Below are 27,120 nucleotides of genomic sequence, written 5' to 3'. Positions count from 1 at the left end.
GTATAGTGACAAGCTGTTCTATACCAGACTTATACTATATTATTTCTAAATCCAGTATCTTACACTAAGCTTTGTTATTCACAGTTACTGCAGATTTACACTGCAAGAGTGGTTTACCTATGAAACATCAATACATTTATTTTGTTTATTTTATATGATTCTATCTAAGAAGAGGTAAGTTTTAACCCTTCCCAAAGTATATAAACAATTTTAAAGAACAAGTCTTTTATTAAGGTCAAATGATAAAAACTCACCAAACAATCAGCTGAACAGATTACTTCACCCTTTAAAAAGCCTTTGTTAGTAGAACAAAAACCCCTACTAAAATGTTTCCAACCTCTAGTTCTTGTTCAGTCTAGTTCCTGAACATAGAATTTTTTAAGATTTTAAAGAAAGAAATCATGGATACAGGCAGACCTCATTTTATCGCATGTCCTTTACTGTGCTTCAAAGATACTCCATGTTTTACAAATTGTGGCAGTCCTATGTGTCATCAGATGATGGGTATTTCTTTCCTAGCAGTAAAGGATTTTCAATCAAGGTGGGTACATTTTTACCTAATGCTGTTGAACCATTCCTAGAGCACAGCATAGTGTAAACATAACTTTCATAAGCATTCGGAAACCAGAAAGCTCCTATGACCCATGGTGTTATGCTCCCTGAAGTTCACTTTATAGCGGTGGTCTGGAACCCAACCTGCAACATCTCTGAGGTGTGCCTGTGCCCATTTCCATGTTGCAGCAATGTTGTCATTTTTAACAGCTGCATAGTAACCCGATGCACTGATGTACCACTGTTAAGTAATTATTAGCTTGACCCCAATTTACTGAACTCTGCACAAGGTTGCAATGAACATCTTTATATACAACGTTCCCTCCTTTTGGATAATGTCCTTAGGCTGAAAAGCTAGGTAAGATGATACTGACAGTTCCAGTTTTGAAACAAACTGTGAAACTGCCTTGCATATCCTGCTACCCATGTGAATATAACAACTTCATATTATACCACCAAAAACACTGATAGGGGGACTTCCCTGGTGGTCCAGTGGCTAAGGCTCTGAGCTCCCAATGCAGGGGGCCTGGGTTTGATCCCTGGTCAGGGAACTAGATCCCACATGCTGCAACTAAGAGTTGCAACGGATATAACATGGCCACAACTAAGGTCCCACATAGCCAAATGAATAAGTAAATATTATTTTTTTAAAATACTGATAGGTATAAAATGGTACTTTCTGTCTGTAGGTTTTATATTCATGTTTCTGATTTCTGTCTGCTTGAGCAGCCTTTCCACAAAGCCTAGAGCCATGCTCTCCCTTTCTCTTGCTCACCTGTTCTTAAGATGGCCTTCCAGGTCACAGCGCTGCATCACATCATGGCACACTGAGGAAAATGGACATGAAACCAACAATTTGTCCAGGAGTTTATGAACTAGAATGCTAGACTTCTTACACGACTTAAAGTGGAGTCTCTTCCGGTCCAGTGGACAGAAATCCTTCTCCTGTAGGAAGTTTCTGAGGCACTTGCAGCAGAATGTATGTCCGCAGGGAGTGTCCAGCGGCTGCAGCAGAGGCTGAAGGCAGATATGGCAGACCAGGTCGTCATCCACTTCATCCTGGTAATTGTACAGGTGGTTTTCCCGCGTCCAGTGCTGCTGGCCACATTCGAAACACAAAGGGTTGAAGGAGGACGAGGTCTGTTCCACAGACCCCATCTCGTCACTTGTGGTTCCCATTGTGAATCAACTGCAGCAGTTCACGTATCTTCATATGCTGGCCTTCCACCAAAGGTTTGCTTTCCTTTACAAGTCAGTGATGCTGTCCTTTAAAATCCAGGCCTGGTTTTCTAGACTAGACAAAGCAAAATAACCAAAAAAGTAATTAATACCAATCAACATAGGTTAAAAGAATCAACATCATATTAGCAGTTAACATTTTAATAAAAATTTTACTAAAAAAATTTTAGTGAAAAATTAAATTTAGGTCATATAATAAATTAGCCACAAAAACATAAAAAAAAGAAAAAAAAGAAAATTAATATAGTTTGCTTGTTGGCTAAGAAGAATGACTTACCATGCCAAGTTATCGGTAAGAAAAGAATTTAGGATTAAAAGCAGAGAAGTCATATTTATATATGTTATAATACAGGAATCACATGTTCTACTGACTGAAATCACTCAAGACTTCACTGTTTAATGGTAGTTTTAATGCCAATTAATCTATACAGTATGCTAACAGTGCAAATTGAGGTATATTATATGTAACATGTTTGCATTTGCTATCCCAGTCATGGCTCCCTGCTTCTGATGGATTTTTACACATCTACAGGGCCATTCCAAAGATGGTGTCTTTGGAAGGATAAGTCAGTATCTGTGAAAAAATGACCTCTGCACTACACTGTTTAGGAAAAAATGGATTTCAAAGAACATATGTATGATTAGAATATTCTCTAATACAGATTTTGTCTGTATTGGTAGACATGGCATAGATGAATGACATCTAGGCAAACTCCATAAACGTCAATATTATTATATGCCTTTAGGAGAAAAAAACCTGCTATAATTCAATTACAGAGATAAGCTATGTTATAAATGTCAATCTCAGCTCATATTATTCCACACACCCACGGATTCTGGCTTACTCAGTGCAGGGGGGTGTGTGTGTGTACATGTATGTGTCTCCTCTGAGACTGCAGCCCACTCCAGTGCAGGACCAGCAGGGTAGGTTCCATAACTCTTGCCACTGCAGGACCAGGGGTTAAAAGTTCACCTCCAAAGGCAGCAGCTAAGTTACTCTGAATACTTACAGACCCTGGTAAGTGCCAAACAGTGAACAGGGAGAGAGGGGATGTAGGGAAAGGATGGTTAAGAAAGCCCAGTGTGAAAACTAAAGGCACTAAAACTTCTAAGAAAGTTGTGCACAGGACGCTGTGCGAACACAGAGAAAGTGGAGAAGAACTGGTATCTACCTCAGTTTTGTTTTGTGGCTGCTGGGCAGTGGCAGGAATCAGTGGCCAGAGGAGAAAATGGACAAGGGGAGCTCGACTAAGTCACACCTGAACTGGCACAGCAATCTGGGCACATGAGCAGGTCAAATGGCGAAGACAAGAAAGGAACTCAGGTGGGGTGGTCCTGAAACCTGGGGTCCGGTACCAGATGAGAAAGAGCAGACAGCATGTTAATGCTGCTGGCATTGTCTCTGTGATCATTCTCCCCTGATCATCCACATATATGTATATATTACTACTACTACTACTACTACGTCGCTTCAGTCGTGTCCAACTCTGTGTGACCCCACAGACGGCAGCCCACCAGGCTCCCCCGTCCCTGGGATTCTCCAGGCAAGAACACTGGAGTGGGTTGGCATTTCCTTCTCCAATGCGTGAAAGTGAAAAGTGAAAGTGAAGTCGCTCAGTCGTGTCTGACTCTTAGCAACCCCATGGACTACAGCCTACCAGGCTCCTCCGCCCATGGGATTTTCCAGGCAAGAGTACTGGAGTGGGGTGCCATTGCCTTCTCCGTGTATTTATTAATATATATATATGTTATTGTATTTCTTTGTGGAGTATTTATCAGAAAAACAATATTAACATTTTAAGAGATTTAACAAGAACTGCCATGAACTATGAGGGGGTGGAACAAGATTCAGTTGGCATAGCTGACTCAGATCAACTGTGTTTTCAAAAGCAAGTTAATAAAATAACAATAGTAGCCTGTGATCTTAAACAACCAGGAGAGCATTCGGACAGCAAACACTTCTCATATTCTGTAACTCATGGGCCTTACTCTGCGCACCATAACTTTTGTCAGTACAAGGCATGTGAGATTGGATAGAAACAAAATTTATCTCAGGCAAACAGACTACTTCAATGTAGGCATTTTAACACAGGATGTGCACAGACTCTTGTTTCCTACTCAAATAGCAAGAAAATTCATATATCCCTTGCTCTTCTTGGTTTGTGACAGCATTCACACTAATTTTTTCTCAAGAAAATATACTGCAATTCTGACCTCCCATGTAATGACTAAGGAAGCATTTCTCTGAAGACACTTATATTTTAGTTATTTGCTAAATCTCTAAATAACTTTTAGTTCTTTATTTTTATTTTATCACAAAACCTTTTCATGAGGAAAAATAACATGCTCCCATTCAAAATTCCAAATAACAATTGCACCATCACAGCCAGCCCCAAAATGCCTCCATGGTACCATGACACGAATGTTCCCTGAAATTTTTTCAGGGGTAAATCACTAACATGCTCATATAAATATGGATTAGAGTATCAAGACCATAGATCCTAGAAAGTTACAAGTACATATACCCTGGAGCCAGTCTGCAAGGGGTTCAAACCCTTGTTCAGTCACTTACCAGCCCTGTGGCCCGACTGGACTTCTCTGTGGCTGTTTCCTGCTCACAAGTAAAATGAGGTTAGTGACGGTGCCGATCTCAGAGGGGTGATACACAGAACAAACAGGCACATAATAGGTGCTGTAGAGATATGAGCTCTTACTATTATTATCAAAGATAAAGGAATAAACGTTCAGACAGATTTTATGATTTGCTCAAAGCCACACAACTTATAATTACTTAGTAAGAGAGAAGGAAAATAAATCCAGTTCCTTCTTGTTTCAAAATAACCCAATAGTAATTGGCTACCACCGGTGGCTCAGTGGTAAAGAATCTGCCTGCAGTGCAGGAGAAGTCGGTTCAATCCCTGGGCGGGAAGATTCCCTGGAAGAGAAAATGGCTGCCCACTCCAGTCTTCTTGCCTGGAGAACCCCATGGACAGAGGAGCCTGGTGGGCTACAGTCCACAGCGTTGCGAAGAGATGGACACAACTTAGCGACTGAATAACATTAAGTAATTACATGAAAGAGGAAAGTTATCTCATGAAAGTCTTAGTGTATGAATTTTGTGAAAACCAGGGAGCCTGAGCTTGCTTTTCCAACCCCCAGCCCAACTCTTCTCCTTGCAGCCCAGGACATAATTCTTTGGGAGCAAGCCCATGATAATGGTTCTTACAGCATCTCACACTGCCATCCCTGACTAACTGTGAGCTCCGCACACCTGAGTCTCCCACAGGGGTGAAGCTCCGTAAACGTGGAGTGACCAATTGAGTAACAAAATGTTTGCTCATTCCTGCTAGTTAGGTGGCTATAAATACACTTATACATACAGAAGCATACGCCCATGTTTAATTTTGATTTCAGATATTCTACGAGCATAATCTGAATATTAAAATACAAGTTGCTGCTACTGCTAAGTCACTCCAGTTGTGTACGACTCTGTGTGACCCTATAGACGGAAGCCCACCAGGCTCCCCCGTCCCTGGGATTCTCCAGGCAAGAACACTGGAGTGGGTTGCCATTTCCTTCTCCAATGCATGAAAGTGAAAAGTGAAAGTGAAGTCGCTCAGTCGTGTCTGACTCTTAGCGACCCCATGGACTGCAGCCTACCAGGCTCCTCCGTTCATGGGATTTTCCAGGCAAGAGCACTGGAGTGGGATACCATTGCCTTCTCCAAAATATACGTTAAATACTAGTTTTAAATAGTCTCCAAAATATAAAGACAAAATGTCACAAAATGTGTATCTTCACAAGCTACATTATTTGTATCTAGTATTCTAGGAATACTGTATACAGATCAGTCAGTTCAGTCGCTCAGTCATGTCCAACTCTTTGCGACCCTATGAACCGCAGCACACCAGGCCTCCCTGTCTATCACCAACTCCCGGAGTTCACCCAAACTCATGTCCATTGAGTTGGTGATGCCATCCAGCCATCTCATCCTCTGTCGTCCCCTTCTCCTCCTGCCCCCAAACCCTCCCAGCATCAGGGTCTTTTCAAATGAGTCAGCTCTTCGCATCAGGTGGCCAAAGTATTGGAGTTTCAGCTTTAGCATCAGTCCTTCCAAAGAACACCCAGGACTGATCTCCTTTAGGATGGACTGGTTAGATCTCCTTGCAGTCCAAGGGACTCTCAAGAGTCTTCTCTAACACCACAGTTCAAAAGCATCAATTCTTCGGCACTCAGCCTTCTTCACAGTCCAACTCTCACATCCACACATGACCACTGGAAAAACCACAGCCTTGACTAGACGGACCTTTGTTGACAAAGTAATGTCTCTGCTTTTTAATATACTATCTAGGTTGGTCATAACTTTAAGAAGTAAGCATCTTTTAATTTCATGGCTGCAATCACCATCTGCAGTGATTTTGGAGCCCAAAAAACAAAGTCTGACACTGTTTCCACTGTTTCCCCATCTATTTCCCATGAAGTGATGGGACCAGATGCCATGATCCTAGTTTTCTGAATGTTGAGCTTTAAGCCAACTTTTTCACTCTCCTCTTTCACTTTCATCAAGAGGCTTTTTAGTTCCTCTTCACTCTCTGCCATAAGGGTGGTGTCATCTGCATATCTGAAGTTATTGATATTTCTCCCGGCAACCTTGATTCCAGCTTACGCTTCTTCCAGTCCAGTGTTTCTCATGATGTACTCTGCATAGAAGTTAAATAAGCAGGGTGACAATACACAAGCTCGACGTACTCCTTTTCCTATTTGGAGCCAGTCTTTTGTTTCATGTCCAGTTCTAATTGTTTCTTCCTGACCTGCATACAGATTTCTCAAGAGGCAGGTCAGGTAGTCTGGTATTCCCACCTCTTTCAGAATTTTCCACAGTTTATTGTGATCCACACAGTTAAAAGCTTTGGCATACTCAATAAATCAGAAATAGAAGTTTTTCTGGAATTCACTTGCTTTTTCGATGATCCAGCGAATGTTGGCAATTTGATCCATGAACAGTATGAAAAGGCAAAAAGATAGTACACTGAAAGATGAAATCCCCAGGTTGGTAGGTGCCCAGTATACTACTGGGGATCAGTGGAGAAATAACTCCAGAAAAAATGAAGGGATGGAGCCAGAGCAAAAACAGAACCCAGCTATGGATGTGACTGGTGATAGAAGCAAGGTCCGATGCTACAAACAGCAATATTGCATAGGAGCCTGGAATGTTACGTTCATGAATCAAGGCAAATTGGAAGTGGTCAAACAGGAGATAGCAAGAGTGAACATCGACATTCTAGGAATCAGCAAACTAATGGACTGGAATGGGTGAATTTAATTCAGATGACTATTATATCTACTACTGTGGGCAGGAATCCCTTAGAAGAAATGGAGTAGCCATGATAGTCAACAAGAGTCCAGAATGCAGTACTTGGATGCAATGTCAAAAATGACAGAATGATCTCTGTTTGTTTCCAAGGCAAACCATTCAGTATCATGGTAATGCAAGTCTATGCCCCAACCAGTAATGCTGAAGAAGCTGAAGTTGAACAGTTCTATGAAGACCTACAAGATCTTTTAGAACTAACACCCAAAAAAGATGTCCTTTTCATTATAGGGGACTGGAATGCAACAGCAGGAAGTCAAGAAACACCTGGAGTAACAGGCAATTTGGCCTTGGAATGCGGAATGAAGCAGGACAAAAGCTAAAAGAGTTTTGCCAAGAGAACGCACTGGTCATAGCAAACACCATCTTCCAACAATACAAGAGAAGACTCTACATGTGGACATCACCAGATGGTCAACACTGAAATCAGATTGATTATATTCTTTGCAGAAAACAGATGGATGCTATTAAACTGGCTGGGAATATTACAACACATTTAAATAGCACTGGAGAGGGAGTTATAAGACTGTTTACCACCTAACTCCAGTCACTATTAATATGCTTGCTCTTCCTGGTTTATGAGACAAGACTATCCTGGTATATCTTAGAAACTCAGATGGAGGGTAGTTTTCAGTTAATCTGCACACTCCTAAACTATGTTATTCAGATCATTTATCTTCCTGTTACTTTTCATTTAGGCTAAAAGGGTCCTCATTGGCTCTAACCTGGAAGATCCAGCCCAGGATAAAAGATGATAAGCTAAGAGTTAGCACCAAAGTATGGTTGGGGTGGGTAGGGGGATGGGACAGGACATAACACATCACTGGTTCCTCTGACACATCTGAGAAAACCTCTCCTCTCTCTAAGTCTCAGCTCTGCCTCTACCTCCTGTCAGATCCCATCAGGCTCCTTCCTGCTCTCAGGACCACGGCATTCCCTCCTGTTCCTGCTGCTCTGTACACACGCCTTCCTCTTAGTTACTACCTTTGCATGCTTGTTTATCTGTCTTTGGGCCTCCCTGGTGACTCAGATGGTAAAGAATCTGCCTGCAATGCAGGAGACCAGAGTCAGGAAGATCCCCTGAAGGAAGAAATGACAACCCACTCCAGTATTCTTGCCTGGAAAATCCCTTGGACAGAGGAGCCTGGCAGGCTACAGTCCATGGGGTCGCAAACGGTCGGACACAACTGAGTGGCTAACACTTTCACACTTTTAGCTGTCTTCTCACCTCTTGGAGAGTAAAGACAGTATCTGCTTTCTCTCTTGTATTCCCACGTGTTAGCACATACTATGCAATAAAAAAAACTGAGACTGAGCCTGAAGTACAGTCCTGAGACGTATTATATAACTACGTAAATATATGAGAAAATCTTGTATTAACCTGTGGTACTGCAAGTAGTCAATATACCAGACCCTGCATTATGACCATAAACACACTAGGAAAAAGGTATTACTTCCTTTAATATTCAAAAGTCTGAGGAAAAAATTGCCTCTTTTTTTCTGGCTTGATGATATCAATACCACAAAATTTTCTTGTATTGTCTATGTTACATATCAGCTTGCACAGCTACCTTTGTATAAAGCAGCAGTTGTTAACCTTTTACACCTCAGGATCCCTTTCTCTACCCTGGACAAGTCTGGCTATTTCCAAAAAACCCCAAAACTACCATGCAATCCAGCAACTGCACTCCTGGGCATTTATCTCAAAGAAACAAAAACTTACGTTTGCACAAAAATGGGTTCAGCCTTATCTGTAATAGACCCAATTCAGAAACAACCCAGGTATTCTCCAACAGGTGACACGCCACATGACACGGCTCAGCAGTAAAGAAGAATGAGCTACTGACGTGCACACCAGTCTGGATGGACCTTAGAGAATCATGCGGAGTGAGGAAGCTGATCTGAGAAGGCTGCATACTGTATTATTCCATGTATATAACATTCTTGAAATGACAATGCAACTAAGTTAATTAAAATGTTTATGTTTATTCATCTGTTAATAAAACAATAAAGCCAACTTTTACATATTAACATTTTTATGAAAAATAACTTTTTAAAATTAAAGGACACACTGAGGGGAGGCCCTGTTTATGAAGCGTGTATTTTGCAGATCTGGAGTCTTGGGTCTGTTTCTTTCAATCTGCTGTGAGCTCACCTGCCAAGTTTCCTCTGGAAACTCTGCTGGACCCTCATGAGAGACAGTGAGAGTGAAAAGGGAAGGAAACATCTTAGTGTTCCTGGGAAAACAGTTTTGGTCTTGTAGACCCGCTGAACACAGTGTGGCCTGGGTCACACGTGGACACGTGGCACAGAGTACTGAAGGGTTCTGACACCCTCTTCCACAGGAAGAGGTCCCAGTCGGCAACCAACACAACTTTTTAAAAAGACAAAACCTGAAAAAGGCAAGATGTGGAGGTGAGCGCATGCTGGAGAAGTCTGCCTGTCCTAGAATGGAGCTCTCTCCCCAGAGCCTTCTACCCTAAACATGTGTGTCTGGATATTTCTCTGTACGTACGGAGTACTTAGCATATTCTATGAGACCCTTACAGAAAGTCTATTCTTCAATTAATTAAAATTTATTTCCTACTGCAAGACATGAGGAAAAACCCAAACACCAGTTTCCCACAACTCCACGTCTATAATTTATAATTCTCTCATTGTCAACATAAAAGTGCGATTCAGCACACTCAGTGATATGCCTCCCTTTTCCTTTTTATGGAGTAGAAATGCCTGAAAAACCATTTAAAAATTCTTAAGATGCTACTTGTAGTTAGATGTACCCTATTTAGTAAGGTGGAAAATTAATAAGCTAAGGAAAAAATGCTGGAGGCTATGAAACTTAGGCTCTGAATTCCATGCCAGCTGGGTAATTAGGTCACTACACAATTCATTTTCATTCACCACATGTTTATCCAGAGTCTACTAGATGCTGGTATTACAGAGAGATATTCTGGTATCTTGGCTTCTTGTCTGTGTACTACCAGCTATGCTTAAAGAGTAACTGACCATACACACACACACACACACGCAGAGTTTAAATCTAGCTCCATCATTCTCATGATTTTATATCTTTTTATACACAATAAAATACTTAATGATATGTTGTATTTATCTGCTGGTCCTGACAACTGTTATTGTTCTTTGATAACTTTAACAGTCTCCTAAGCATAAAATGGAGGTTAAATTGTGGCTGACAAAGACTTTGCAAATTTCAAACGTCCTTCTGCTGTTAGTTCTTCTAATTTTGAACTACTAAGCTATGAAAACTTTTTTTTCTAATGCAAAAACCAAACCGATTACCTACACAATTCCTGTAGGCTCAGAGTTATACTTCTAAAAATTATATTAAATGATGTTACCTTAGAGTAATTTTAAAACAGAATTGATATACAACTATTTCAAAAAGGAAACACACCATATGGAAAACTAAACATTTCCATACAGGTAAGACACACTCCCACAACACGTGACGGCTTCACAGCAGAGCTCAGCACAGCTACCAGCTCACTGGGATGGTCGCCTAACATCTTAAAGACATCACAAATTCAGGAGAGTTGCACAATACAGAAATGACACGGTGGGGGTGTATGAGGGGAAGCAGTTTGCATAGGTTTAGCTTTATTGCATGTGATGTTTACCAGCTGGATATAGTTTTATACTTATTTATTATGGCATTAAAAATCACTGTGGATGGTAACTACAGTCACCAAATTAAAAGACGCTTTCTCCTAGGATACGACAAACCTAGACAGTACATTAAAAAATAGAGACTTTCCTGATAAAGGTTCATAAAGTCAAAGCTATGGTTTTTCCAGTAATCATGTCTGGATATCAGAGTTAGACCTTAAAGAAGGCTGAGCATTGACGAATTGATGCTTTAAAACTGTGGTGTTGGAGAAGACTCTTTAGAGTCCCTTCAACTGCAAGATCAAACCAGTCAATCCTAAAGGAAATCAACCCTGAATATTCATTGAAGGGACTGATGCTGAAGCTTGAGCCTCAACACTTTGGCCACCTGATGCGAAAAGCTGACTCACTGAAAAGACCCTGATGCTGGGAAAGACTGAGGGCAGGAAGAGAAGAGGACGACAGAGGATAAAATGGCTAGACAGCATGACTAACTCAATGGACAAGGATTTGAGCAAAGTCCAGGAGGTAGTAAAGGACAGAAAGCCTGGTGTGCTGCAGTCCATGGGGTTGCAAAGAGTCAGACATAACTGAACAACAACAATATGACATTCAAAGGCAAATGTTCTCATTTTAATAAATTAAATGATTGATTTTCTTCTAAAAGGTGAAAACTTTCAAACATTTATCTTCTTGCACTAAGTTTAGAAAACATTTGTTTTCAAGTGATTGATAAAATTCTTGTTTTCCAGGTCTTTTCAGTCCCTAATTTCTATAAATGTGCATCAGAACTCCTCCACTAACTCTGTGATCCAAGGAAGCCAAGGGCATCAGAAAGAGCACTGCTGCAGGTTTGAAATCTGGCTCCACCTGCTAGTCACTAGCAATGTGACACCATAACATGGCACAGCAATTAGAAGTTTATAAACCTCAACTTCCTCATGTTAGAAATAGTATCTTGCTTATATTATGGCACAGGATTACTGTGAGGCTAAAAATGTTACACTGCCAGAAAACCCTCTCACAGACCACAAGGCATTGTAACAGAAACTTCTGAGTAGATTAAGGCCTGTAAGGGACAATGCAGATAAGAGCGGACAGCTGGATGCTGGGTGGCCCGGGCTCCTTCCACTAGACTGGTCACAGGAGGAAAGCATCTGATGCTCGGCTCTAAGACCAGCAACCAGGCTGTCCCGCTCAGCCCTCCTCCTCTCTAGGCTTCCCCTCTCTCTCACTACAGACCAGTGGGCCACACCAGACAGACTCTGAGTTACCTACAGGTCCCTCATTCCATGACTCTAGAAATGTGCTTGAGCACACATTTGTTCCCAAAGGACAAACGTTTTTCTTTACTGTTATCCAGTGCTGTAATTACTATAAAGATGATCTAAATCCGAAGGTTATCAGGAGGTTTTTTTGAGTTTCTTTTTTGTTTTTTAATTTTGTTTAATTTTTATAGTACCAGCCACTTATCTCCTGACCTGAAAATTTCTCTTTTTGCAGACAAGTCTATATACAAGAGAGGAGGGCTAGATATAGAACTGGGCATCTCCCTGTGTTTCTTATGGTGCTACAACGTCTGATGCTATAGTGCTGTAAGACAAAAATAACTTCTTCCTGGCTCCCAGAAAAATGCCATTTAGGAGACGCAGGTACATCTATCTAAAGGACTAATACAGTTAGCTTGTCTTTTTTTTTTTTTTAAGACAAGTGTAGGTAATTGTCAGTAGTGTAAACACATGGTTTTAGATGGCAGATTTTGCTCCAGAGTTAATCTTGTATTTTCCCATTAAAGAAACATCCGAAGTTACAGAAAAAGGACAAACGCTTCAGCATTTCTTTCTTCAATAAATGCAAAGCAATCAGCAGGACACTTATTCCTCTGTGATCAAGCCCACACAATAAAATAAATGGAGTGGAACTAAATCACAGTCAGGATAGGTTTTATGGTGGTGGTATTACTAATAATTAAGATTCCCAGGCTTCATTATCTTAACTGTGAGCAAGATATAAGAAATTTAAATGCTCCAGCTTTCTAAGCTCATTTAGGGACACTGATAATTAAAAGAATAGATGCTATTTAAGATGCTCAGTTTGTCCCAGTTATCCAGTTGTAATTCAATACATACAAGAATGATCAGCTCAAGACCAGACTGGTCCAGACTCTGGACCAGACTCAAAGGACCATCACTGAGTGGCCAGATCTGGTACTTTCTCAGGACCAGGTGACATGCCACGGTGTCAGGCGCAGGGACCACAGCCTTGCTGGTATTGGTGTGTATCCAGAATGACTCTCATGTGTTCCCAGAGGTCGTTTCAAATGATTAAAATGAGTTCTTTGAGTTAAACACAGTTCTAATACTGAGAAAAATCAAAAAGGATATCTTCATGCGATGAGACTCGTGGTCCAGGCTCAGCTGTGTCACAGGCACCCTCCAAAGTACAACTGCCTACGTCACATGACGGGAAATGTCTGTACTATAAAGCCAGAAACTGTTAAGGGGCTGTGCTGTGTTAGGATGATCAACAATGCACCCTAAATTACATTAGCTTCCCAAGTTTCAGAAACGGAGTCAAACAAAATCCCAGGTTTTACATATTATGTAGTTATTATCTGCCTTTCTGACATTTCCACTAGGAAGCTTTAACAAACAAAATATTCAAAAGCAAACTAATTACTCATCTCTATCTCCCTAACCTTCAATCCCAACCTCCTTTTCAATCTCCCATCCTGCCTCCTTTCCATCCCTCTATCTGTCTGTCTGTCTGTCCAGGAGTTACTAAGAATCTTCTAAGAGCCAGGCACTGTTCTAGGGCCAGGCATTCAGCCCTGAACAAAAACAAAAGTCCCTTCCCTTGTGAAGTTTACATTTTGGGTGGGGGCTGGGGAGAAGATAGACAACACACACACAAAATGAATACTGGGAGAAGGAGGGCTTTTTTAACAGGGTGATCAGGGAAAAACTCACTATGAAGGTGACACCTGAGTTAACGCCACAAGGATGTAACTAGAAAGCCACATAGTTAATATCTGGTACAGAACATTTATTATAGACATAAACATTCTATGCCAGATATTAACTACGTGGCTTGTTAACAGTAAGGATAAAGGGCCCGAGCTGACAAGGTGCCTGGTATGTCCAGGGAATAGTCGTGAGGCCCGTGTGGATGAGAGACACAAGCAGAGAGAAGGAAACGCAGCAGACCCTAACAGAGGCTCACTTTTCCTTTGGGTTAGAATCCTCACAGAATCGCTCTGGCTGCTGTGCTGAGAATAATCTGAAAGGACCAGAGGCAGAACCAAGCAGGAACCTACTAAAATACTCTAAGCAAGAGATGACAGTGGACTGAACCAGGGTGCACACAGTTGAGAGTAGGAAGTGACCCAATTCTGGATCTACTTTGAAGGCAGACTGCTATGATTTGCTGATGAATAAAATGTGTGTGTGGGCTGCCGGCGGCAGAAGTCAAGGATGATGCCAAGGCTTTTGGTCTGAACTGGAAAGACAGAATTAATACATCTGACATGGGAAAGTCTGTAAGAGAGTGGGTTTAATGGGTATGGCCAAATTCAAACAGGTTCTATTGGAAATGCCTGTTAGACCTCTAAGCAGACATACAGAGTAGGCAGTTAAGTATACAAGTCCAGTTTAAGCGAGAGGACTGGGCTGGTGATATAAATTTAGGAAGCGTCAGTGTGTAGATGGTACAGAAAGCGATTCAACTGGGAAAGATCACCAAAGAGGAGTGGATTAGTGTAAGTAGAAGAGAAGGGGTCTGAGGACTGAGCCATGGGCATGTTCGGTATGGCGAGGCCTGGGAGAGGAGAAGGAACCAAACCGAGCAGGCGTGGTCAGTGCAGAAGATGGGCAGAGTGTCGCGCAGACCAAATGTACAGCGTATTTCAAGGAGGACGGAAAGATTAGCTGTGTCAGATGCGGGAGGCAAGTAAAATAAGATTAGGACTGAGAATTAATCAAGCGTGGGATTTAGCAACACAGCATTCACCAGTCACCTCGACAGGGGTTTGGTGGACCAAGCATTTCCCAGAAATGCTTCCTGGGAAAGAGTTCAAGAGACCACTTGGAAGAGAGGGATGAGAGCACCGACAATCGTTTTGAGAAACTGTGCAATAGGAAAGGGAAATTCTGTATTCGGGAGGAACTGAGACTCTACTGGGGACCCCCTCAACAGTTAACAAAGATGTACAACTTCATTATTTGCATCTACATGTCCCTAGTTACTTCCTTCTTGGGTCAGACTTCTCCTTCACTTGGGCTCAATATTCCATTCTTTTTGGCAACCTTTGTCACATATTTTATCTTTCTTCAACCTCCTCTGATTTTTTCCCTTCCACATAAAAGAAGTTTACGTTCCAATAACTTGAACAATGAAAACAAAATACTCCCTACAGTTACTACCCTTTTCACCTCCTTCATTTCACCTCCAATACTTCTGAAATACATGACCACGCTTGCAGTCTCCATTTCCTGATCCAAAGGGCCTCTACCCGCTCCGACTGCTGAGGCGGATTCCACTCATGGTCGTCATGGCTGGCTGCCAACTCCAGTGGTCACCTCCCAGTTCTGAATTGTTTGCTCTCTCTGCACCATCACTGATTTCCCTCTCCTTGAAACTCTTTGCTCCACTGTCTACATTATGCCACTTTGCTCCAGTTTTCTTACTACATATCACTCTTTTATGACAGCTGTCTGATTTTTTTTCTTTTAGACAAACTCTAAAAAATTTAAATTGTTGTGCCAAGAGAAAAAGTCTTCTGATTCACCTCATTAAACTGCTCTCCAACATGGTGAACAAAATCTTGATTCCTACTAGCAGTGCTAGTATGCTAACTTCTCCCAAACTCTTTCCAGTTTTTAGTTCAGTCGCTCAATCGTGTCCAGCTCTTTGTGACCCCATGAACCGCAACACACCAGGCCTCCCTGTCCATCACCAACGCCCAACTCCCAGAGTTTACCCAAACTCATGTCCATTGAGTCGGGGATGTCATCCAGCCATCTCATCCTCTGTCATCCCCTTCTCCTCCCGCCCTCAATCTTTCCCAGCATCAGGGTCTTTTCAAATGAGTCAGCTCTTCACATCAGGTGGCCAAAGTATTACAGTTTCACCTTCAACATCAGTCCTTCCAATGAACACCCAGGACTGATCTCCTCTAGGATGGATTGGTTGGATCTCCTTGCAGTCCAAGGGACTCTCAAGAGTCTCCTAATCCTGGTTAATTTCATTTTTTAAACATTTATAAATCTGACAGTTGAAATACAAAATAACACCTCACTTTTTCTTTAATTAGCATCTCTTTGAGTCTAATTAAATTTATGATTATTATACTTATTTCTCTATGAAGTGCCTCTATATGCTCGGCCTCATTTTTTTCCTATTGAATAGTGGTATTTTTCTCAATCGATATTAACAATATATTAAGAAAGCAATCCTTTAACACATTATTATAACTACTTTTCCTTCTGTTTGCTTTTAGTTGTCTACAGGCATAAAAAAGTTGTCAATTTTAATGTAAGTGAATGCATTCATTTTCCTCTTTAAAAATTCCTCCACTACTCTTAACCCCTCCTCTGTAACAAGATGAGGGCTTCCCTGGGGCTCAGTGGTAAGGAATCTGCCTGCCAGTGCAAGAGATGCAAGAGACACAGGTTTGATCCCAGGGTCAGGAAGATCCCCTGGAAGAGGAAATGGCAACCCACTCCAGTATTCTTGCCCGGGAAATCCCATGGACAGAGGAGCCTGACAGGCTCCAGTCCGTGGGGCCACAGCTGGACACAGCTGAGTAAGCGAGCACTCTCACATACAAAAAGCTGAGAAGAAGATTTGCCCCTATATTCCTCATTTGCGTAGTCTATTTTAAAACATGATAACACTCAATTCAACTGGAATGCAGTATGAAAATAGATTTTTCTCTCCCAGTAGATAAGTAACTGTCCTAATTCTAGTATATCTAACTCACGCTTATGTTCAAAAGCCATATCATTACTTCTCCCTAACCGATCCTATTACTGTGGTTGTTAATAACCCTTCTAGACTCCTAGCATCCTGTAACTGGGGCCAGGGAATCCGGGGTCTCTCTCACCCACTGCCTATCCCCAACCTCCACCCCTCCACTGGTCACCAGCTTCCTATCGATTCCACCTCCAGAATGTCTCACCCCTGCCTCCCCTCCCCTGGTCCCCACCACTGCTCTGTTATCCACTGCACTGGCTCCCTGAGCCGTCACTCAAGGTTTTGCAGGCTTCTTCCTCTCCCATCATCCTTTACAACACTGGAATCCAAGCACCAGTGATATTACTGTCCCTGCTGAGTACTCTTTTGGAGCCCCAGCTGCTTCTACAAAATGAAAGCCAAAGTCTCAACCTGGTGCCTACGCCCTCCGGATCTGGCTCCTGTAGTTTCATCTCCTGACACAATTCCATATGTTCTGTGCAGGGCTGAACCATGACCCCTGTCCTCAGCATGCTGTTCTCTGCCTGGAATGTCCTTGCCTACCTTGCTGGTCTGCAGAACTCCATGCATTTAAGGGCCAGCTCAAGAGACCCTTAGCTACGAAGGTCTTCCTGATCCACCAGAACATAATTACGCACTCTGTCCCTTACATCAGTGTGTCATTACTACAGTCACCGTGTTCTTCCTCACTGCAGGTGTAAGCAAGCACTTGCTCGCACGGGTCTTGCTACAGACCAAGCATTCCTTTAAAGACAGCAATCAGACATGTATATACTGCTGTATTTAAAACACATTACCAACAAGGGCCTACTATACAGCACAGGGAACTCTGCCCAGGATCCTGTAATAACCTAAATGAGAAAAGAATTAGAAAAAGAATAGATACACATATAGATATAACTGAATCACTATGCGGTACACCCCAAACTAACACAACATTGTTAAACAACTACACTCCAATATAACATAAAAATTAAAAAACAACAACAACAAGAATCAAGCCTCATCTCTATAACCCTGGCATTTGGAGCTCTCCTGACAGACAAAGTATGTGGTTAATCTCAAGAACGCAGAGGGGATGAATGAACAAATTTCCTCAAATGTTGCCTGCCCCACCAAATCCTGATCTTCTCTAGCATTTTTATTCCCACTATGTCTGTCCTAATTCAGGTTCCTGTGACTTCTTCACTATTTTCTGCCTGCCTGCCCTTTCACCACTCCATCACTAAGGTGATCTTTTACACAACTATTATTCTATCATTCCCCTCCAGAAAAAAATCTGATTCTAGGAGAGAGATCAGGGCTTCCCTCACAGCTCAGTTGGTAAAGAATCCGCCTGCAATGCAGGAGACCCCGGTTCAATTCCTGGATGGGGAAGATCCAGGGATAGGCTACCCACTCCAGTATTCTTGGGCATCCCTGATGGCTCAGCTGGTCAAGAATCTGCCTGCAATGTGGGAGACCTGGATTTGATCCCTGGGTTGGGAAGATCCCCTGGCGAAGGGAACAGCTACCCACTCCAGTATTCTGGCCTGGAGAATTCCATGGACTATACAGTTCATGGGGTCACAAAGAGTCGGACACAACTGAGCGACCTTCACTTTCAGGAGAGCAACCAGGCATCTTTAACAGGACCTGTCTGTCTCTGTTACCCCACATGAGTGCTCTAGCTGGATGCTGCTGCAAACCATTCCCTGATCACATGCCTTACTCCATCATGCTCCCAGCAACTGGGGAGCTAGGAACTCCTCTCTGACGGGATGGGTTCTTCCTGCTGTGGTTCCTTCCTGTCTCCTTCAATCCCCTCCTCTCTGACTGTGGCCCTCTCCACGCCCCACACCATACTCCCCTCACCAATTTCTCAAGGCCTCCTTTGTCTTATATGCATATTTCCTTATCTTCTTAAATAGAGTAGACATAACTTTTTATCTAACAATTCATTACCATAAACGGTGCTATAAATAAGCCAATTTTAGTCTGCCATGCCCCTCAAAGCTTGTCCTCATACAAATACACCCCCCAAACTCTCCATCTGTTGCTGCTAATCTGTTCTAGGCTGGGCATTCAGATACTCCAACCCATCAGGAACCATGCATTAAAAAGCAGCCAGTGGTGAGGTCTGGGAAGGGAGCAGAGTTCATGGCTCCGGCGCCGCAAACTGGACACACAACTCTATCTATGGCTCTGCTCAGTCTCTTCCCTCACTCTGTCCACAGCCTAAGGGAGCCACTCACAGACCAAGATGCCAACTTTCAAATTTACTGTGAGACATGTAAGTGCCAATCCAAAAGGCTGAACAAATCACATTCTCACTTGATGAGCCCCTTACTCTCAATTATATCTATAACCATTTGATGGTCTTTGCCACTGCAGAGTCACCATTCATTGCCTTAACCTACTTTTATAGTATTTTACACTTTACAGATTTTACCTATGAGATTTACCATTTCAGATACAACATAAGGCGAGAGATTACAGGAAGATGAAACTCACTTCAAATCATACTGCAAAAAAGGGTTATAGAAAATGTCCCTATACAACATCTATTTTAAAACACAAGATGTAGATTCTTGTTAGGTTTCTCAAAGACAGTTCTCGAACTTGTCCTTAAGTATTGTGCTTTGTTGTCCTGATAAGGGCCTCCAACTTTTAAGAAATGATAATAATTATCATTAAATATTTCAATGGTTTTATCACTAACATTGAGACATTTAAACAAGGACAACCTAAGAAACAAGAGATTCCACAATTCTTGACTGTTCTTAAATCTTAGCTCTAAATAAAACAAAATCTAATGGTCTTGTTGAAGAACACTTCTTGAAATTTTAGAATTAAATTGTACATATAAAATAGCTATCTGACATAGTCACCTACCACTCCTCCAAAATTTACATATTGTTGCTTCTTTCTTCAAATTTCTCTGTTTAGAGAACTGAGTTAGGATTTTTTTAACTTTAAAATATCTGTTGCTTAGCAGTCCAATATGAGAAACTGTTCTGTTTCTAGAAACAATCTGACCGAATCTGGATTAATTTATAAACAATTACACAGACACATACACACACTTTAACACATTTAGGGGGAAAAAAAACTAACTTAGGATAGGTGTTCAACATAAGCCACTAAAACATGAATTAAGCAGAACATTTTTCTGTAATTACTGGAACCTTATATCATTTCCCCTATGTACTAAAAATATTCAGAATTCATTATAACACTTCAAAATGCATCTTCACTCTTAAGAATGCCTATAGTCTTAACTAGCAGGAAACCTAGTTTGCAAGAAAACAAAAATTATCCTTATTTCCTAGGTCTTAAGAAATACAGAAGTTCAAAAATTGTACTTTCCTTGGGAAAAAAAAAATCAAGCAATGGATTCACCTAAACACTTACTTCATACTACAAACCATCTCATATTCAGATCATTTCCTGTTATTAAGCATGTCCTAATATTTCAAATACTGGACGATGATGCTGTGAAAGTGCTGCACTCAATATGCCAGCAAATTTGGAAAACTCAGCAGTGGCCACAGGACTGGAAAAGGTCAGTTTTCATTCCAATCCCAAAGAAAGGCAATGCCAGAGAATGCTCAAACTACCGCACAATTGCACTCATCTCACATGCTAGTAAAGTAATGCTCAAAATTCTCCAAGCCAGGCTTCAGCAATACGTGAACCGTGAACTTCCAGACGTTCAAGCTGGTTTTAGAAAAGGCAGAGGAACCAGAGATCAATTTGCCAACATCCGTTGGATCATGGAAAAAGCAAGAGAGTTCCAGAAAACCATCTATTTCTGCTTTATTGACTATCCCAAAGCCTTTGACTGTGTGGATCACAATAAACTGTGGAAAATTCAGAAAAAGATGGGAATTCCAGACCACCTGACCTGCCTCTTGAGAAAACTATATACAGGTCAGGAAGCAACAGTTAGAACTGGACATGGAACAACAGACTGGTTCCAAATAGGAAAAGGAGTTCATCAAGGCTGTATATTGTCACCCTGCTTATTTAACTTCTATGCAAAGTACATCACGAGAAATGCTGGGCTGGAAGAAGCACAAGCTGGAATCAAGACTGCCGGGAGAAATATCAATAACCTCAGATATGCAGGTGACACCACCGTTATGGCAGAAAGTGAAGAGGAACTAAAAAGCCTCTTGATGAAAGTGAAAGAGGAGAGGGAAAAAGTTGGCTTAAAGCTCAACATTCAGAAAACTGGCATCCGGTCCCATCACTTCATGGCAAATAAATGGGGAAACAGTAGAAAGAGTGTCAGACTTTATTTTGGGGGGCTCCAAAATCACTGCAGATGGTGATTGCAGCCATGAAATTAAAAGATGCTTACTCCTTGGAAGGAAAGTTATGACCAACCTAGATAGCATATTCAAAAGCACAGACATTACTTTGCCAACAAAGGTCTGTCTAGTCAAGGCTATGGTTTTTCCAGTGGTCATGTATGGATGTGAGAGTTGGACTGTGAAGAAAGCTGAGCACCGAAGAATGATGCTTTTGAACTGTGGTGTTGGAGAAGACTCTTGAGAGTCCCTTGGACTGCAAGGAGATCCAACCAGTCCATTCTAAAGGAGATCAGTCCTGGGTGTTCTTTGGAAGGAATGATGCTAAAGCTGAAACTCCAGTACTTTGGCCACGTCATGCAGAGAGTTGACTCATTGGAAAAGACTCTGATGCTGGAAGGGATTGGGGGTAGGAGGAGAAGGGGACGACAGAGGATGAGATGGCTGGATGGCATCACCGACTCGATGGACATGAGTTTGGGTGAACTCCAGGAGTTGGTGATGGACAGGGAGGCCTGGTGTGCTGCGATTCATGGGATTGCTAAGAGTTGGACACAACTGAGCAGATGAACTGAACTGAACATGGTATAAATAGCTCAATAACATATGCTTATTGCTTTCCTAGATGCTGACTGTGTCCCTTCAGCTATATTTTGCAGTGGCTGGAGAAGTACAAAAATACCTATGAGGAAACACTGTGTGGTGGATGTATATAGTTGGGTCGATGTGGGTGAGTACAGTGCACCATATATAAAATATTATTTAATTATTAAATGCTATTAACTACTCAAATGTAAATAGAAAATACTAGCTGTAGAGTGCTTAATAATTGAAAAGGGCAATAGATGAGTCAGTCTTTACACAATATAATTCACAAGTGCTCAGACTATGAATATCAAATTTCAAAGTTAGAGGAGAAAATAAAAAGGTATGGCAATGATATTACTGAGTAGTGAATTATTGATTTTGTAGAACATTTTCCCTCAAACACTATCATCTTCTTTTAGCTACTCAGGCAACTGCCCCCCTTTTAAGGGGGTGGTGGTGGTTTAGTCGCTAAGTCATGCCCAACTCTTGTGACCCCATGGACTGGGAACCTCCCAGGCTCCTTTGTCCATGGGATTTTCCAGGCAAGAATACTGGAGTGAGTTGCATTTCCTTCTCCAGGGGATCCTCCTGACCCAGGAATCGAACCCAGGTCTCCTGCATTGCAAGCAGATTCTCTACCGAGAGCTAGAATGGGGACTGATTACAATTACCGCTTAAAAATATTTACTTAAAAATTTTAAAGCCATCTATTATACCCATTTACGTCAGTTAACTATAAATCATTGGCCAACTGGTCAAAAAAAATGAACTAAGTTAGACTTTAATATATCCTTTCTATAATTTAAAACTCAGCATGTAGAACATTAAAAGCAGTACTGAGATGTACATCACAGGTGACTGACTTTCTTATGTTTACCTATACGTATTTTCAAAGTTTTCTAAGATGGCCATGTATAACTTATACAATAAAAATTGTTTGTTTATTTAAGAAGCAATGCATACTCTCCAGATTAATGAAAAAAAAAAAAGTGTGAAACTGGTCAATGAAAAAGGGAAAGAAAGAGCCCCTGCCCAGGGACAGGGGCAGACAGGCATCCCTGGCTTCCCAGCAAGTGCGCAGCACCCTGCAAGCCGACGGCAGGAGCACGGTGCAGCTGGGGCAGACCGGTGTTCACAGGCTCTTCGGCAGGGTTATTTCCTTCAAATACCAAACAGAAAATGTCTGCATTTAACCTCTCTCCAAAGCAGTAGATTTCAGTAACATATCACATGCAGTGTTTATTACAAGAGGATGGGTTAGACCACAAAGAGAGGATGGGTTAGACCACAAAGACATCTCAGAGGAAGGAAATCACAGAAAATGGCCCTTTCCGACTCCAGGAAGCTCCCTATCCCTATAAGTGCTTTGTCTAGAAGTCCACACACTCAGAGGACACCACCCACACAGCCAGGCATGTGACTGTGACCAGAAGCCACCCCTCCCCACTTCCCCAGGAGAAGTAACTGTGGAGGTCCAGAATTAGGCCAAATGCCCAAGACTGCTGTGACAAGAGGTCATTCAGTTGTATCTAATCTTTTTACATAAAAAGGATTCACCAGGTTTGTGGAATTCTATCTGTGAAGATGTCTCTACTGAGAACTAAGGGTCCAATTTTGACCCTCTCCATGCCAATGAAAAGCATAATAGTCAAGAGAACATCTTTTATCAACTCAAAAGGGTCATGCCCAGTTATCCTATACCCATAAGATCTTATCCTCCAAAGACTAATTTTTGAGCCTCTTTACATCTCAGATATAACTGCAACCACCTACTGTCACTATTCTTGGACAATTCCAGTCCACTCACCACTAACCCCAATCACCAACAGCCCAATGACATTAATTAATTCACACCCTCACCACAATTTCCACACTTCCAATAATGTTGCCTACTTCTATTCATATTCATTCATTGGAAGGACTGATGCTGAAGCTCCAATACTTCGGCCACCTTATGGGAAGAGCCAGCTCACTGGAAAAGACCCCGATGTTGGGAAAGAGGGAGGGCAGGAGGAGAAGAGGGTGGCAGAAGATGAGATGGTTAGACAGCATCACCGATTCAGCAGACATGATTTTGAGCAAACTCTGGGAGATAGTGAAGGACAGAAAAGCATGGTGTGCTGCAGTCCACAAGGTTGCAGAGTCAGACATGACCTAGCAAGAACTACTTCTATTAAAAATATGTATTATGTAGAGTATTAAAAGTATGCACTACATTACCAATGACAACTTTGTTAAGCATAAGAAAACCAGGTTTTCAAAAGTAAAGGTGTTAAAATGGTAGACGTTATTCTATTTCAAGCTAAATAATTCTACCCATACACAGAAACAAGAAGGAAATTTCTGGCTTCTGAGAAATGTATTAGTCTTTCAAATTATCATCTCAGGATATTGCTTCTGAATGGATTGAGCATTTTGTGGCCACAGATGTTATACTTTAGTCAATTAAATTGCACCTAATAAATATTTACTGAGTGCCTACTCTGTGCTAGGCTGGGTACTTGGCAAATAAAATTGAATATCTATCTGTGATTCTATTAATCAAACAGTTTTTTAAGTTTCTATTTTCAACATATTGTGTATGCTTTACAGTAGTTTTCAAGAAAACTAACAGAATTGATCAAAATTGGAAATAACAAAAGAAAAGCTTCAGATTTATTTGTGGTTCTTGCCAGATAAATTGTTTTTCATGTACACCCTTTTCATTTTAATTCATTTCACTGGAGTATGGAAAGTAGACAGACACTCAAGTTAAAATAGCTATAAAATGAAAACCTTTGGTTTACGGAACAATATTAGAACAAAGGTCAAATATTCATTAAATAAAAATATATTTTCAATTATACACTATTTATTTTTACTTATAAATTGTGAGGATGCCTCAGTCTACATGATTGAAGTTCTAGTACACAGAATTAAAGATTTGTTATTATTACACAACCCTCTACTTTTAACAAAGCTCGATCAACTATTTCTTAAAAAACTCGAAAGGAAAAGACGGTGAGAAGGAAAGGATCCTATGAAGGTACATGAGACACATACGTGATTAATTCTGTCTCATATATTTTGTTTTCTTAATCATTTTTTTCCTTTTCTATGTCCTTTCCTTCCTCCATTTCAATACTACCCTTTCCACCCTTACCTATTTCCTTTTGAAACAAAACCTCTTTAAGGAAATAAATCTCTATCAAGTGATATAGAACAGTCAAAGGAAAGTGGATTTGCGCAGCATTTTAGGATGTGGAAATAAAAGAAAAGAGGAGCAAGAGGGTGAAAGAAGGGGTTCACAAACCAAAACCATCACAGACGTATCCAAGAAAAAAGACCTGTCAGTGAAGTTTTCTCCTATGTTCCATCAAAATATATGTATGTTCCCTATAATTCAGGTGAGTTTCTCAGTCATAAACCTAAGAATTTCCTACTATCTCCCCAATTTACAAGTCCATTTACTGTTTTAGTCTGTGAATTATAGTCTATTGAAAATAAAAGGTCTTTCAAGATTAAAAAAAAAGAAAAGAAATGTCCATCCTCAGCAGGAGTGTGGTCTGAGCCCCAGCCTTCTGCTTTGAACAACCAGGGCTCTGGGCTAGACAATCCATTAAGCTTCTTTCAGCTCAAACACTCTGGGAAGCACAGTGATGGGTGCAGAGTGGGGGACTATTCAGAGGAGAGGAGTCACAGCATTGTTTACAACCAAAGGCAAACACTGTGCTCAACACCTAGGGACCATATACCTCAGTGAAATGTCAATCAATGCCCGATAACCTCAAAGAAAACACAGTGTAGTCAGAAAAAGACTGAGAAGCAGGCAACTAAAATGAGAATGAGTGAAAGGAACTAGAACATGTGATGGGACAGAACTATTAGGATTTCTGCTGTTAGACAAAAGGGATATGACTCATATCATAAAGAAACACACAGTCTAAATAGGGATTAACTAATGGGGGCAATTTTGACATCTAAAAGGAATGGGTTTCAGGAGATAATTGTAAGAGCTAATATTTATTTACCCTCTATCAGGCATGGCATTAACTAAATTGGAGAATTAACAGATTCAGTCCTCATAATAACCCTGAGTTTGATATCATCAGCATCCCCATTTCTCAGATGAGGAAACTGAAAATAAGAAACATTAAGTTGCCCAAAAGCCCAAAGCTAGTAACTGATGCAACCACGATTCAAATCAGGCATTCTGACTCCAGAGCTACAATTTTAAAAGTACATACTGTACTTAATTAAGTACAAAGTAAATATGTAGAGGTGGCACACACTCTCCAGTATATACACACACATAAATGTATACACACACATACGTATGTTCATGGGTTTCCCTGGTGGCTCAGTGGCAAAAGAATCTGCCTGCAATGCAGGAGATGCAGGTTTGATCCCTGGGTCAGGAAGATCCCCTGCAAGAGGAAATGGCAACCCACTCCAGCATTCTTCACTGGAAAATTCTATGGACAGAGGAGCTTGGTGGGCTATAGTCCATGGGGTCACAAAGAGATGGACACAGCTGAGCACACATGCACACACATATAGTCATACAAATAAATGGATGATAGGCCTATAGGAGAATAATTTATCTTCTGCTGTTCGCATCTGGGAGGCTTGTTTCCAGAAGAAAACACATGCTGCTATTTATAGAAGGGCCAGAATGCTGGGTGGACCTGATTTCTTAATCTCACAGGAATTTTCCACAATTTTATATTTTAGTTTTTACCATAATAAAATAAAACTTTCAAAATCGACATTCCTTTTTACAACCACAAAATTAAAATACCTTTGTGCTTCTGCATTCAGATATCAAAATCAATCAGAATAAATATAACCATAGAGCATCTCCATTTTTGAGCTGTTCATCAATCTTTCTAAACACTTTCTGGAAAACATTCACTTACATTTGCAGTGGAGTACAAAGCTCTGAATGCCTTCTTAAATAAAAGGGTGGCCAGTCAGCCCTCTTTATAGGTAGGTTCTGCATCTGCAGATTCACTGAAACTAATCAACGTCAGGTGGAAAATATACAAGTAAACAAATTTCAAAAAGTCCCCAAAAGGAAAACCTGAATTTACTGCAAACCAGCAATTATTTATACAGCTTTTTCATTGTATTTATAACTATCCATATACCATTATACCATCTGGAAATGATGTGAGGTATATAAGAGGATACGTATAGTATTATATGCAAAGACTATGCCATTTTATATCAGGGACTTGAGAACCCCTGGATTTTGGTGACCTCGGGGGTGCTGGAACCAGTCCTAATGGGTACCGAGAGAGTACTGTGTGAGGGTCTGACTCTGTTTGGAGCTTTCTCCCTGTGCTTTATATACAAAAGGAGCCTTCATGCTTCCTCAGTGCAGCAGCACTGCCATCCAAGGCCATCTACCACTACTGTGTATATTAATGTCTCAAAATCTATATTCTCATCTCTTTTTTGTTTTTTTTTGCCAATAGCTCTGGGCATAATTTG

General features: G+C 41.1%; 1 protein-coding gene across 3 annotated transcripts in view; it reads right to left on the bottom strand.

Moving 5' to 3' along the window:
* The window catches only part of LNX2 (ligand of numb-protein X 2), an 88,633-nt gene that overhangs the window by 42,866 nt on the left and 18,647 nt on the right, over window positions 1–27,120 (bottom strand). The window contains exons 1-3 of one of the 3 annotated variants that reach the window (XM_060394077.1): window positions 15,919–27,120; window positions 4,364–11,177; window positions 1,328–1,846 (exon numbers count right to left, since the gene is read on the bottom strand). The exon at window positions 15,919–27,120 is cut by the window's right edge and continues 18,233 nt beyond it. In XM_060394077.1, the coding sequence (XP_060250060.1) occupies window positions 1,328–1,731 (404 nt within the window). In that variant the 5' untranslated portion in view covers window positions 1,732–1,846; window positions 4,364–11,177; window positions 15,919–27,120. Of the gene's footprint in view, window positions 1–1,327; window positions 1,847–4,363 lie in introns of all 3 variants that reach the window. The other 2 variants (XM_060394076.1, XM_027973639.2) reach the window with 2 other exon arrangements.

This window comes from Ovis aries, chromosome 10, assembly GCF_016772045.2.
Source record: "Ovis aries strain OAR_USU_Benz2616 breed Rambouillet chromosome 10, ARS-UI_Ramb_v3.0, whole genome shotgun sequence".
Lineage (NCBI taxonomy): Eukaryota > Metazoa > Chordata > Mammalia > Artiodactyla > Bovidae > Ovis > Ovis aries.
The sequence above is the reverse complement of the archived record's forward strand: the minus strand, read 5'-3'. Positions and strand labels throughout refer to the sequence as shown.